This window comes from Oreochromis niloticus, linkage group LG8 (assembly GCF_001858045.2).
Source record: "Oreochromis niloticus isolate F11D_XX linkage group LG8, O_niloticus_UMD_NMBU, whole genome shotgun sequence".
Taxonomy (NCBI): domain Eukaryota; kingdom Metazoa; phylum Chordata; class Actinopteri; order Cichliformes; family Cichlidae; genus Oreochromis; species Oreochromis niloticus.
This window is the reverse complement of record NC_031973.2, coordinates 14,292,782-14,305,534: the sequence shown is the minus strand read 5'-3', so window position 1 is coordinate 14,305,534 and position 12,753 is coordinate 14,292,782. Positions and strand designations below refer to the sequence as shown.

The 12,753-nt window shown below is 37.9% G+C and overlaps 1 protein-coding gene across 5 annotated transcripts; it reads right to left on the bottom strand.

Annotated features, from left to right (window-relative positions):
• Positions 1–967: 967 nt before the first annotated feature.
• On the bottom strand, positions 968–11,914 carry LOC102079441 (pleckstrin homology domain-containing family S member 1). Of its 5 annotated transcripts, none has more exons than XM_019362565.2 (19): positions 11,666–11,914; positions 10,591–10,812; positions 10,244–10,284; positions 9,820–9,935; positions 9,609–9,727; positions 9,271–9,405; positions 8,468–8,543; positions 8,337–8,366; positions 7,825–7,878; positions 7,512–7,583; positions 7,330–7,401; positions 7,013–7,068; positions 6,864–6,914; positions 6,635–6,763; positions 4,851–4,952; positions 3,861–3,938; positions 3,655–3,747; positions 2,311–2,446; positions 968–2,189 (listed from the first exon to the last, which is right to left on the bottom strand). In XM_019362565.2, the coding sequence occupies exons 3-19, from the start codon at positions 10,257–10,259 to the stop codon at positions 2,103–2,105; spliced, it is 1,422 nt and encodes a 473-aa protein (XP_019218110.1). In that variant the 5' UTR covers positions 10,260–10,284; positions 10,591–10,812; positions 11,666–11,914; the 3' UTR covers positions 968–2,102. The 5 variants fall into 5 exon arrangements, with proteins under 5 accessions (XP_019218110.1, XP_019218111.1, XP_019218112.1 ...); XM_019362566.2 differs by having other exon boundaries at positions 10,591–10,773; XM_019362567.2 differs by lacking the exon at positions 11,666–11,914 and having other exon boundaries at positions 9,820–9,917; positions 10,591–10,867.
• Positions 11,915–12,753: the final 839 nt, after the last annotated feature.

Genomic DNA, 12,753 nt, shown 5'->3' with positions numbered 1-12,753 from the left:
ATGAACCTCAGCCCCATGCAGTGTGTTGGGAGGGAATGCCAAGTGAGTGTGAGGCTTTGGAAACTTAAAACTTGTTTTGAAGTCTTCTGTCAAGTTTTTCAGGAGTTTATCTCTGGGTCAGCAGACATACAGTACAGAGATGGTTTCTGATTATTTTTTTGTTTGTCCTTAAGTTAAACCATCTGTCTTATCATGTGTTAAGGTGTTTCGGGGTGCGTGCGTGTGTATTTTGAGGATCAGATGCCAGAGTAAGAGGAGGGGAAAGGGAAAAAAACAATAAAAGCTGAATTCTGCACTTCAGAAATGTTTGTCCTGTGGATTCCACCATGTGGAACACACAGTGTAGTACACTGCAGGGAACAATTTATTTATGCAATTTTAATCTAGGAATAGAGGTTTCCACATCACCTCTTTGCATAAAACCACTCAGAAGAGCTGCTTGGAATATTAATTCACAGCTTTTAAATTTAACAACTTGTTATGTTAGTTTTTGGCAAAAAAAAATATAGATAGATGGATGTGTGTGTATATATATATATATATATATATATATATATATATATTAGACATTTCATTCCCTGTTCTTCTCCCCTCTCATTTTATTTCACGTGTTATGCTATGGAAATATCAAATCATACAGTTACATGGCATTAACTCCATTCATTTAGACTGTGTAGACATGGTGGAGATGACCTGCTGAAGTTCAAACTGAGAAGAAAGGTGATTTAAGTAACATTCAAACCTTGAGGCAGATGGGCTACAGCAGCAGAAGACCGCACCAGGGACATCTCCTGTTAGATAACAGGAAACTGAAGAAACAGTTTAACCATGCTCACCAAAACTGGACAACCAAAGATTAGAAAAATATTACCTGGTCTGATGAGTCTCAATTTCTGCTGCCACATTCAAACAGTAGAGTCAGTATTTTGCGTAAAAAAATGAAAGAATGAATCGATTCTGAACAAACTGGTTTGCAGCAGTTCAAGGGAACAGGCCTTGCAGATAGAGTCCATTTAATGCTGGACCTTCACCTGGAACGGCGCTGGTTATTTGGCACAATACAAAAAAGATTACAACCGAGTACAAAGTACAGTTCCTACAAAGTAAAGTGTGCAAGTGTCCTCAGTTATTTGAGTCACTAATACATGTCTCAAAACAGCACAAATAGGTGAAACATAGCCTGCGGTGCAACACGATTCTGTCTACATATCAATGTTCCCCAAGGTGCTGAGGACATCACCTAATGGTCTCTTCATTGTTCATTTCCTACTTGCTTACTTCCTACTTGACTTACTGTCAAGGAATCCTTGAGTTAAAAAAAAAAAGAAGCTAAATAGAAAAAATTAAATGTATGCCAGCATTTTATTTGAGTTATTATATTTGTGCAATCATGTAATCACTGCATATATACAAAGATTCTCTGCTCTCGATCACCAGGCTTCAGTGGTCTACAAGGCAAACAAGAGATTTATCAGCATTTCTCGGTGATAGCATTCACATTAGATATCTGGCTTTCCTAAGCCACAGAAATATAATAAAATGGGATTTTAATACTTTAAATGCACACGTGTATATTTTCAAAATACATAAAATATATAACTTTGTCAAAAAGAACTCAACCGTAACTTTTTAGGTTAAATCTGTTAGCTGGTGCTTCCAAAACTGTAACTGTCATCTACATATATACACCATTTCTTCACAACATGTCATGTACAGTTTAATATCTTGCAGACACTGACGTCAGCCTGGGAACATGACAAAAGGCACCGTTAATGTGGCATGAGGAAATGGTTTTCTGCCTAATGTCTGCCTTTGTTTGTTTCTATGGTAACTTTTGACAATAGGCCTCTTATCTGCAGTTAATTGAACAAGCACTGAAACATACACTGAGCACTTGTCCAAAAGAAGATCACATCTATCTGGTCACAAATGTGGTTTATGCAAGGTGCAAAATCATTTTCATCCTTCATTTGTTGAGTAAACTGGTGACAGATTTAAAAACAAAAAAAAACAAAAAAGCAAGGGAAGGGAAAATACTGTCAGCTATCAGCAGAGGTCATTTAAACACATGCTGGCTTGTAGAAGAAGGAAACTTCTTATTTTTAATTAGCGTTTTGCCAATCAGTGCAGGTGAAGTTTGGCAGGTGCAGCTGCTGGTTTCCAGGTTGACGCAGGAGGGTCACTTTCACCTGAAAGCAGATTTGCCTTTCAGATAGACTGAATGCATGCATGAATTAACACATCTATATCATGGACTCTGATAATCTGTTTGTGCGTTATCATTTGGTTGGTTGCGGATTATGATCATACCTCATTCTTGAGTGACTTGCTGATAAACATAGTGAACTCCTCCACAGTGCTGACATGCAGGTCATTAACTGCCAGAATCTGGTCGCCTTTGTGGAACAGGCACACGGTCTGTGGCTGTCCCGTCCACCCAGACACACTGACACACATACACAAAGACAGGTTTGAGTATTCCTTGCACTCTGTAGCTTCTGGATCTTCTATTTGGTATACCGAAGAAAAATAAAGTTTTCACAGGACTGCATTTAAGTGCACGCTTACTGCTTCCATGGGCATTTCATTTCATTTCATTAGAGGCCAGGTGCTTATAATCACATGCACTTGATCATCAGCAAGTCTGAGCATGTCTATGAAAGCAGAAAATGTGGCAGTTTTGTCAGTTTTCATGATCATTTGTGTGTGTGTGTTAACACAATGCCTCAGTCTTCTCAGGAGTGAATGGCTTAGCAAATTTACTCCAAGGTCAGAACATGTAATCTTCTGAGACTCTACAGGTGTCAGTTAGCATGTTTAATGTTGGATGGACGCTATGCACAGTGGCACGCAAAATATCAGCACAAAAATTAGCACAAAGGGAGAGCATGGTGGTAGAGGGGTGATGATTTGGGCTTGTTTTACAGCTGACCATTAGCTCCTCTGTATACCAATGTATTCTAAAGACAAATGTGAGGCCACCTATTTGACTGCTAAAGCTTGTCCAAAATCTGGTCATGCAGCATGACAGTGATCCAAAGTGAAACAGCAAAACTGTAGGAGAATGGCTGGAAACAAAAAGAGTCAATGACCCAGTAAGTCCAGATGTCAACTTGATTGAAATGCTGTGGCAGGACCTTAAGAGAGCTGTGCAAAAAGCTCAATGAACTGAAGATATGGTCTAAAGAAGAGTGGTCCAAAATTAAACAGCTACTGCTGCTAAAAGTGTCTGTATAAGCTACCATCATGGGCCATGCTGAGTTTTTCACAGGAAGGCAAAGAGAAAAGCAATTTAACTGACATAAGAAATAGCCTAATAAATTCAAACATGCCACAAATAAACAATATTAAGCCTCGTCAGCTGCAAAAGCGCAAGTAAGGACAAACAGTCTGGCAAAGCTGTGGCCAGCTTTGCCAGTGATACGCAGGATTAAACGAAACCTGATCAACAGACCTGAGTAAATATGACACAAATGTCTGAGATTTTTGTGTTTCCATAAATATTAATAAGCTGGAAAGCATTTAGTCAAACATTTGACACTACAGCTTCCATTTAGACCAGGCTTCTTAGTTATCCAGCTCGAAGCAGTCCTACATGAATAAATTTTCAGTTTGACGATTGTTGGATTTCATCCTGATTTTTGATAAACCCACCTGGGCTTCCTATCCACCTCTGTTAGGGTCAGGTGTTTTTTAAGTTCTGCCTGGTTCACCACAATATCCCGCTCTTCTGTGCTGTGATCAGGGCTTGAAAGAAAGAGAAAAGACAGCAACATCCACTGTTCTATCAAATCTTTAAAGGTATGACTCAAATCAGTCCAAACTGGGTGATCTTTCATACTTTAATATCACATTTATACCTTGATTGTCCATTTACTTCAGTTAGTGTGCACTCTCTTCTGAAATATGTGTCTTTCACATCAATCTCTCTGTCAATACTTGAAAGAAAATTAAAAGACAACAAAAGCTTTATTAGGGAGTGTTATATCTTGTATCCGTAACAGAAATACATCTAAATCTACAGCTAAAGCTAATCATCCAGCTTTTCCTCACAACTTGAATAGTATTTGTATTATTTTACTCATTAATTGTACTAATTTTCCCAAAAAGCCTTATGAAAAATACAGAGTTTGAATCAAATTAGTTAATAAGTGAAATGAGGGGAAGATCGCAACCTGTGAACAGCAAAAGCAAAGGGGAAGCACACAGACTAAATACAGGCCATAAAGTGTAGGGTAAAAAGTAAGACAAAGGTATTAAAAGGTCAAAGAGTGTGGGAAAACACCCAGCAACCCGTATTAGAAAAAAAGCATTCAGCATAAACCATGATGTCACTGAAATAGAGACATGGGACATGCGCATACATAGACATGAAGACACAAAAGAAAACAGTAGCAGGTAAGACTCTTACGTAAAAGAAGAGACAAAGCAAAAAGTGAAATTACATTTTCTTTATGTAACTATTTAAATTCTTGGCTCAAACTTCAATGACTCGTTGTTGTTTTGTTTCAAAACACTGCTTATTACCAGCTGTCATCGTCTTCTTGTGGAAATCTCCAGAAACCACTCCAGCCAGTCTAACATGTCAGCATTCAATTCTGCTTAAGTCAGTTTACTGAGTCATCCTGATTGTGGTGACAACTTTTTTGTGGGGGTTTTGTAAAAATTACATAGCTGCCTCTGACTTTTATATGACAGACATCGCTACAGTTGGGTTTTAAAATGGCACCATGTGCATGTTTCAAGTAAAGCAACTTATCCCTTAAACAGGTTAACATCTATTGGCACATTTTGTTTGCTTATTATGAAACTGATTTTTTTTTTTAAAAAACCTTCCCGTCTAATCTCACCTCTCATTGGAGTCATTTTTTTCAGATGCATCCAATAGTTCTACAGGGGACATGGCACTGCAGTCACTAGAGCTGCTGCTAAGATCTGTAGACCAGCGTTGACTGTATAGCATAGGGAAATAAAACATCAGATATTAGTACATGTGTAGTCTGGCTGCATACACTTTGCATGCGTACAACATCAGACAAGGGCACTGTATTGCAAGTCTGGAATGGACAGACATCCACATTTACCCCTGTGATAGTGTCTTTTGCAGATACACAAAAAAGAGGGCCAAATGTATCATAAAAGCAGCATGGACGAGGCAAAACATTCAAAAAGGCAAAATGTAGAAGCAGTGGAGGAGTTTTTATGCCACACTGTAGAGAGAGGGAGTAGAGAAGCAATTTTTCAGTGTGGCAGCACACCAGTTAGCCACATCGGTGTGAAATGGAAGAATTACTACACAGGTAAGTATCACAGAAATTTTAGTAAGGCAAACAGCGGCAGGAGATAATGGCTAAAAACTGGAATAGGCAAGAAACACCGATCTGTTGCTCTGGTGATCAGTGTGGGAAGGTCAAACTGATTGGTTAAAACTTGCTCTGCAGAGGAAAAAGAAAATCTAGGACTCCACCTCAGATTGACGCACTTAACATTTTTAGTTCCTTCTTGCCTCGCTGCACAAAGAACATCATTGTTAAACAGAAAAGCATGAATGCAAGAAAGAAACAGTTTGTCGTCAGTGCTTTAAATATAAGATGATGAAACCTTGTATTGTTTGATGGGATTTCTTTTTATTTATTAAGAAAGACATCATGAAGGGTGAGTGGTTTGCAGTATAGGAATTAAAGGGAACCCAATGTGCAAAAAGCATGAAACATTTGTACAGGATAAAATTCAGTTTAATTGAATTCTATCTGTAGAGTCCAAAATAACAATAGGAGACACCTCAAGATGCTTTATACTGTAAGGTAAAGACCCTAAAATAATACAAAGAAAACCCCTACGGTCAAATGACTCGCCTATAATCAAGCACTGGGCGACAGTGGGAAGAAAAAACTCCTTTTTAACAGAAAGAATCTCCTGCGATCGGTTGTGGGTGAGGGTAGGAAGACAGAACAAAAGAGACGCTTTACTAGGCAAGCTACCTGAGTTGACCTTTTCACAATGTTTTTATTGTACGCAAGCCAAGAGGCATTTTACATAAGCAAAACGACTTTAAACAATTAATTTGTGTAAATAATCTGTAACAGACATCAACAGTAGACAATGCACACAAGTAAGTTTAGTTTAAAAGCACGTTTGGATTCGCGTACAGATGACAGAGATTATGTTAAACTGTTTCACCCAATCTGAGAGATATATGATTGATATGTTTAGCTTATATAAAGGTCTTTTCAGTTGTGTCATAACACACATTCATAGCCTAACTGTAAATGAATCAGTAAAGATGTTCAGTCCAAGTGTAGAGGCAGTGTGAGAGTTGAGATAAGAAGATACGTTTCATGTCGTCAAGCACATTTGTTGCTAAACTGGCTCTGAAACGCTGCCTTTCATAAATTGTTGCCTCTTCCTGGAGTGTAAACAGTTCCGTGCGCTAAAAATAAATCTGGCTGTTGTCAAGGTGTTTGTGCCCGTGGCACCACAGTTACCTGTGATTATTATTTTTGGTATGTAGGGTGCTCACAAAACATGTCACGAAAGGCTCCTGGGCACTGATACAGAAGACTGAATTAAACAAGCCAAACAGAGATAGGACCCTAAGCGTTAAGAGAAACTGCATTAACTGCGTGAGAGCTACCTGTTGTCGTCAGCATTTGTCTCCTCAGCAAATGGGGGCAGCGGGGACACCTGTGTCTTCAGTTTGTCAAAGGTCTGAGTGACCGTCCTCATCAGCGTGCTTTTGTTAACGTCCTCAACTTCATGGTCCCTAGAGCCATTTGGGATGGTTATATTTTCAGCAACTATAAGCAGTTAGCTGTCATTATCTTAAAAAATTGTCATTATCTTAAAAAGTTCAGTACGCTTACTCTGGCTGAGCTGATTCTTCAATATATCTAAAGCCACTCATTGTTTCATATCTAAGTGAAAACAAACAATATGAAATGTAGTGCTCACCAACGCTGAAGAAAGTTTTAAAGAAGTCTGTATGACAATGGAAACATTAATTAATACTTACAATGCTTCCACACTGTTGCGTCGTTTCCCACTTCTTCGTCCTTCTTTATTCACATTCTGTGCATAATTAAAAAAAGAAAAAAGAAATTGGTTTTACTAAAAGTCTTAGCCACTGTACTTTTGATCAAAGATGTGATTCATCATTTGTCACATATGCTACGAATCTGTTTATCTTTAGGTTTTGTGCTGCGTTTTTACAAACCTGGACCTTGGAAAACTCTAGCATGAACATATTCTTTTTGTCATTTTATAGAGAAAACACATGATTGATCAGGCCAAAGAATTAGCAATGAAAAGAATTTTTAATCCCAGTTGTACCTTTTGTGGTCTTGGAACTTCATAGATTGGTTCCACAGGCTCAGATGCACGTCTTTTAGGATACTCTTGCTCCTGTTGAGTAAGATGCAAAGCAATAATGCATGCAAATGCAAATTCCATATTCAGATATGGCGAGGTAATTTTGTTTACTATCTACGAAAAGTCAAGTGAAGATGTTGCACCTCGGGTTTTTCAGTGACATTCTCCAAAGTGTTTGAGGACGGATCAGACATTGACCGGATTTTTGGGAATCCCTGACAAGTAAAAACACACACGCACACATTCAAACATTTGCATTGTCCTGACAAGACAAACCCCATAAAAATATTTTATGCAATTGAGAAGCGTGAACTGCAAGAACAAAGAAAACTGGAGAAAGAAAAAAAAAGTAAGGATATAATTTAGTGTTTGGATTTCTGAATTAGTATCACAATAACAGTATACACTGGTTTTGAAAGCATGAGCCAAATTAACACAGGGCTTTTGGTGACTAACCTTTTCAGCCTCTGCGAAAGAATTCTTTTTTCTGATGAGTGGTTTAGAAATTACCTGTAAAAAAGAGATTTTTAATTGTTATTTTTGTCATAAAAGAAGGCACTGTATATTTGAATCAAGGTTATCTGCTTCCTTTTCTAGAGATCAAACATAACCTAGAAGTAGTATAGCTTGTTTATCTCAACACAAAGACTGGAAAGAAAGAAGTTTGCAGGGGATTAACCTGTTGAACGTACTGCTTATTGTCTTTCTGTAAACCATGAAATACTTTGACAGATAATAAACACATGACTTTTTAATTTGTATACAGATTTCGAGCAAAATATATGTTAGATTGCTGCTGGTAGGTGGATTTTGTTAGCTGGCAAGCTGTTTCCAGTCTTAACTAAGCTGAGGTAACCAGCTACTGACTCCATGTGAAGTGAATGTATTTTTAAAAAAAATGTAAAAGCTTTCCTCAGTTGCTGTGCATGTGTTGAGTAGATATCGCCAAGTACATTTTGAATATTTACCTCAATCGTTGCCTGCTTATAAGAGAACTCCTGTAGGAGCAGGATGGTCCACGTCAGTGACACAAGAAGCAAACACTGCATATAATTACATTTTATTTATTATTTTTGTGATAAAGAAAGGTTAAATATACCTCTGAAGAGGAGATTTTATGTGGTCGTCTTTTCATTGCATCAAACAGATCAGAGAACCAGCCATCCACATCGTCGCTGGAAGAATAAAGGACACCAATGAAGGTCTTTTTTAGGCTCCACAAATGACGACTACCGGGTTTAATTTAAAATTCAATACCAAAACTAAACGCACAGTGGAAATAATAACAATTTAGTAAAAAGGGGCAATTTAGTTTGAGCAAAGCCGTCACCAGATGATAAATGCTACTAAACCAGAAAGCAGCATTATGGTGTCTTTTTGATTGTTCAAACCTCCTAAAATAGTAATAGGGTGTGAAGGGCAGGGGGGAGGTGAGAAAGTGTAATTGAAAGCCTGTTTTCTTGGTTTCACCATTGCTGACTTTCAAATTAATGCAGTTTACTTTTACAGGAACATATTATGAAAGTTGCAGGACAAAAAACAAAACAAAAAAACAATATAAACCGATCTCTTTTGAAAAAGTTACACCCATTAAAGTTGGCCGCTTTTATCCACACTTCAGATGAGTCAGACATTGTTATAACAAAATGACAGCAGTTTATTTTGAAAAGCATTTATGATTCCTTTTTTAAAAAAAATCTGTATTCTAGGGGTCCATACACACAACAGCAGGCAGTACTTGGGCACAACAGACAAAAGAAACAGAAGAACGCCACATGACAATCTGCACTGGGGTTTGCCTAGACCTTTTACAGGACAGTGTAATAAAATGCACGAATGATGAAATGGGATATAGAAAATGCATGCCAGCTTTATGTGGCCTATAAAGCCCAGCTGACTGACCTGTTCTCCCCGACAAGGAAGTAGTCCCGTTCTGTAGCCCTGATTAAGAGCACACAGGAAGGGGAGCATTTAAAGCTTTTCTGGATCCAGTTCCATTTTGGATGATGCTGCGGACTTACATGCAACAGTGAGACCCTGATGAAGGATTGAAAAAAGTTAAACCCTCTAAAGCAGAGCTGCCCTGCTGGCATCGTGCAACTTGAAATTCTAGGAACACATATACACATGAAATTGTATTTTTAGATTTGGTATTTTAAAAGTTCAACACACATTAAGGCTGGCGAAAGAATATGCTGGAAAATAAAGGATAGCTTTTAAACTGTTGTGCAAGAACTTACTGTGACAAGTCTATTTCTCCAGCCCGCTTGTCCTTTTCCTCACTGCTTTTGAAGTACCTGAGCTGATATTCTGTGTCACTGAGCTTGAACAGGATAAAGAAACGTCTCTTCCATGCTTTCTGTAAAAGAGATGTTAAACAATGTTTTGCACTTTACATAAAGAACTGCAAATATAAGTACAATTATTGGATCACTGAATGGGTTATATTACCTCTGTTGTGATCAATTTTAGAGGAGGAGACTTATGCAGGTATCCAGCTCTTACTTCTCTCACTGTTTTGGGATGTGTATAGAACAAACTGCCTCCAACTGAGGGCAACAAAAAGCCTGTTGAGTAGTCTTTTGCTTAAAGGTTAGCCTTATTAATAAAAATCTGTATTCCCAGTTCTATGTTTGCTGGTATTTGGGAATACCAGCAAAATAAGTAAGAACTGAAAAGCTTTAATTCTGGCTAATTGACTTTTAATGAACATGTCAGATTTGTACATTAGACTGCGTCTATGTAGATTAAACTTTTGTGCTCACCTGAAAAAACTGGTTTTTCTAATACACCGTAAGCCTCTGCCAAAGCACCAGCAAATACCAGCGCCACAAACAAAAACCACCCATCAAGTTTCCCAGATCTCATACACTACCTGGCTTGTGGTTCATTTTCTTCTTCTTCTTCAAACTCCACCTTTCAAAACAAAAACCAAATTAGCCTCATTATGCGCATTCCTCTGTAAATGCACAGCATAAAGTCAAATCTATTCAAACACAGAGGTTATGTCAAGAAAAACATTGCTGAATGTAAACACTGAGAAATAATGCACATGTGCAAGCACACGAGGGAAGAAAGTGAGCCATTCAAAATCAACAAATTCAAGTATGAACTCATAAAGAGCATTAAAGTATCTCACTAACTTGCCTTTGAATGGACTTTAAACTATACAAAGACAGAAAAGTAATAATTACAATGTAAGTACAGCATAAGCATTCTTACCTGTGGAACAGCTGTTCACCTCGCGCTCTCTGGCAAGCTTTGCGACTGCTTAAGAAGGCAGGTCGTTTTTTTCCTCTTACAGGTGGAATTTCTGGTTCCTTTCAGGTCTTCCTGTTGTCTTGTTAAGGTGCCATAAACTGTGCAGGCTTCCTTAAAGAACTCTGTTTTTCTTTGTCCCTCTATCTTTAACATTTTAAGAAAAACGAACTCCAAAGAATTGACCTTTTTGAATTAAGCAGCAAGACATATAAATCACTGTCATTCTTTAAAGATAATTTAAAACATATTAAAACATGAATGCAAAAATTGAGTGGATTATCTTCAATGCTGGGTAGTTGAGGTCCTGTGACTTTGAACCCTGCCCCCTCATAAGTGCAAAGTGTGACAACAAAATTAATGTCTGATGGCAGCTTTTCTTGACATCAAATAATTTATGGGTTGTTATCTTGCAGAGATTTTTGTTTCCTAAGTGAGGAGATCGAGAGATTAATTCATGGGATTCAAAAAAGATATTGAAGAGACTAAAGAGACAATTTCAAGTGCACCTTCTCGGAAAAGGCCCTTCCAAGAAAATGTGCTCGAAACATTACAGCTACCTAAACAATGAGAGCTGTTGATTTTTCATAAATGTACAGCTCAGCACCTGCCCCATTATTATTTTTTTTCTAATTTGCCAATACCCACAATTTTTTTTCCTACTACATCCAGTTATCTTAAACATGATGCAAAATGCATAGTAGCCCTAACAGGGCACATGCAGTGCAACTTAAGAAACTAGAAAAATGTCGCAAAAGCTCGTAAAACTAAACGGAAGTTGCCTAAAACGCAACGGAAATAGAAGAAAGATCAATGAAATTTAAATAAAACACTACAGAAATTAAAAAAAATGCACTATAAAAGCTTAAAAAAAACCCCCCAAACCTCGAAGCAAAACACAACAAAACTCACTAAACAAAACAGAAGTGTTTTAGGTTGACAATTACAATAGTTATGAACCTAACAAGCTAACAGTACACGGCTAATAGCAAACGTAGCTACAGTGTTATATGATTCATGAGATTAAAACACACATTACCTTGCATCTTTTCCCGCCTGGACAGCACTACAAAATCCTCTGTTTCTTTAAGCTTGTCTCTTCTGGTTTCTGTCACTTCCACAGCAATTAATGTATCCCAAAACCAGAAAAATGAGACACAATGGCCACAATAAAAATGTCCATAATACTTCAGCATTCCTGTAAAGAGACATAGTGTTTTACAGTGTTTTAATATATTGCCATTACTTTTTTTTTGCACTCTAATATTCATATATTACTTTTACATCTATTTAAATCATTATATATTTATCTGACTGCAACTATGTGAAGTGAAGGTCTCAGCACTAGGGATAGGGGAGGTAAAATCAGATGTTATGAAATGAAGTGCTAATAGTGGCTTTGGGAAATCTATTTCAGAAATTATCTTGCAATGTATGTGAATCAGTGATCACAGCTGATGTAGCCCCCAGAGGGGAAGCTGTGCCCCGCGGTGCTGTGCCACTTCTTCCATGTCGTCTGATTAGTAATATGCCAAGAAGAGACGGGACAGACTGATTCAGAAATGGCAGGATTCAGATGGACATGCTATGACGTTAGAATGACCAAATCCAGACGTCATTTTAAGTACTAGAGAGCTGCTTTTGGTGCACTGAGTGTCACTGCTGAGCCATTCATACCTGGCATGTTGAAGGTTCTGGGTCATGGCAAGAATTTTTAAACATGCATCAACAAGATGAATTTAATTTTCTCTGGCAGCAGGCACTCACATGTGCACTTGATATATAAATAATTACGCACTTTCTATAGAAATGTCCATGAGCATCAAAGCGCCATCCATGTTTCAAAGACTTCACAAACTACTTCAAATGTGCATGTGGGTCACAAGCACTCTCACACATGCATCAAGGCCAGTGTCAGGCTGGTATTAATAGACCTCCTAGGGGCTTTATGTTTAGTAGGACATGGAATAACTCTTCAGAAATTCTGACAGTTTAGCTGTCTGTTTGACCATCTTTGCCAGAAAACTTCATGTGTTCAAAGTTTGTAAGGCACATGCTGGCAAGATCACTCGTACAGTAGAGGCAGTAGGTGACATATATTAACCCAAGCCTCCCCTTCTTTGACAA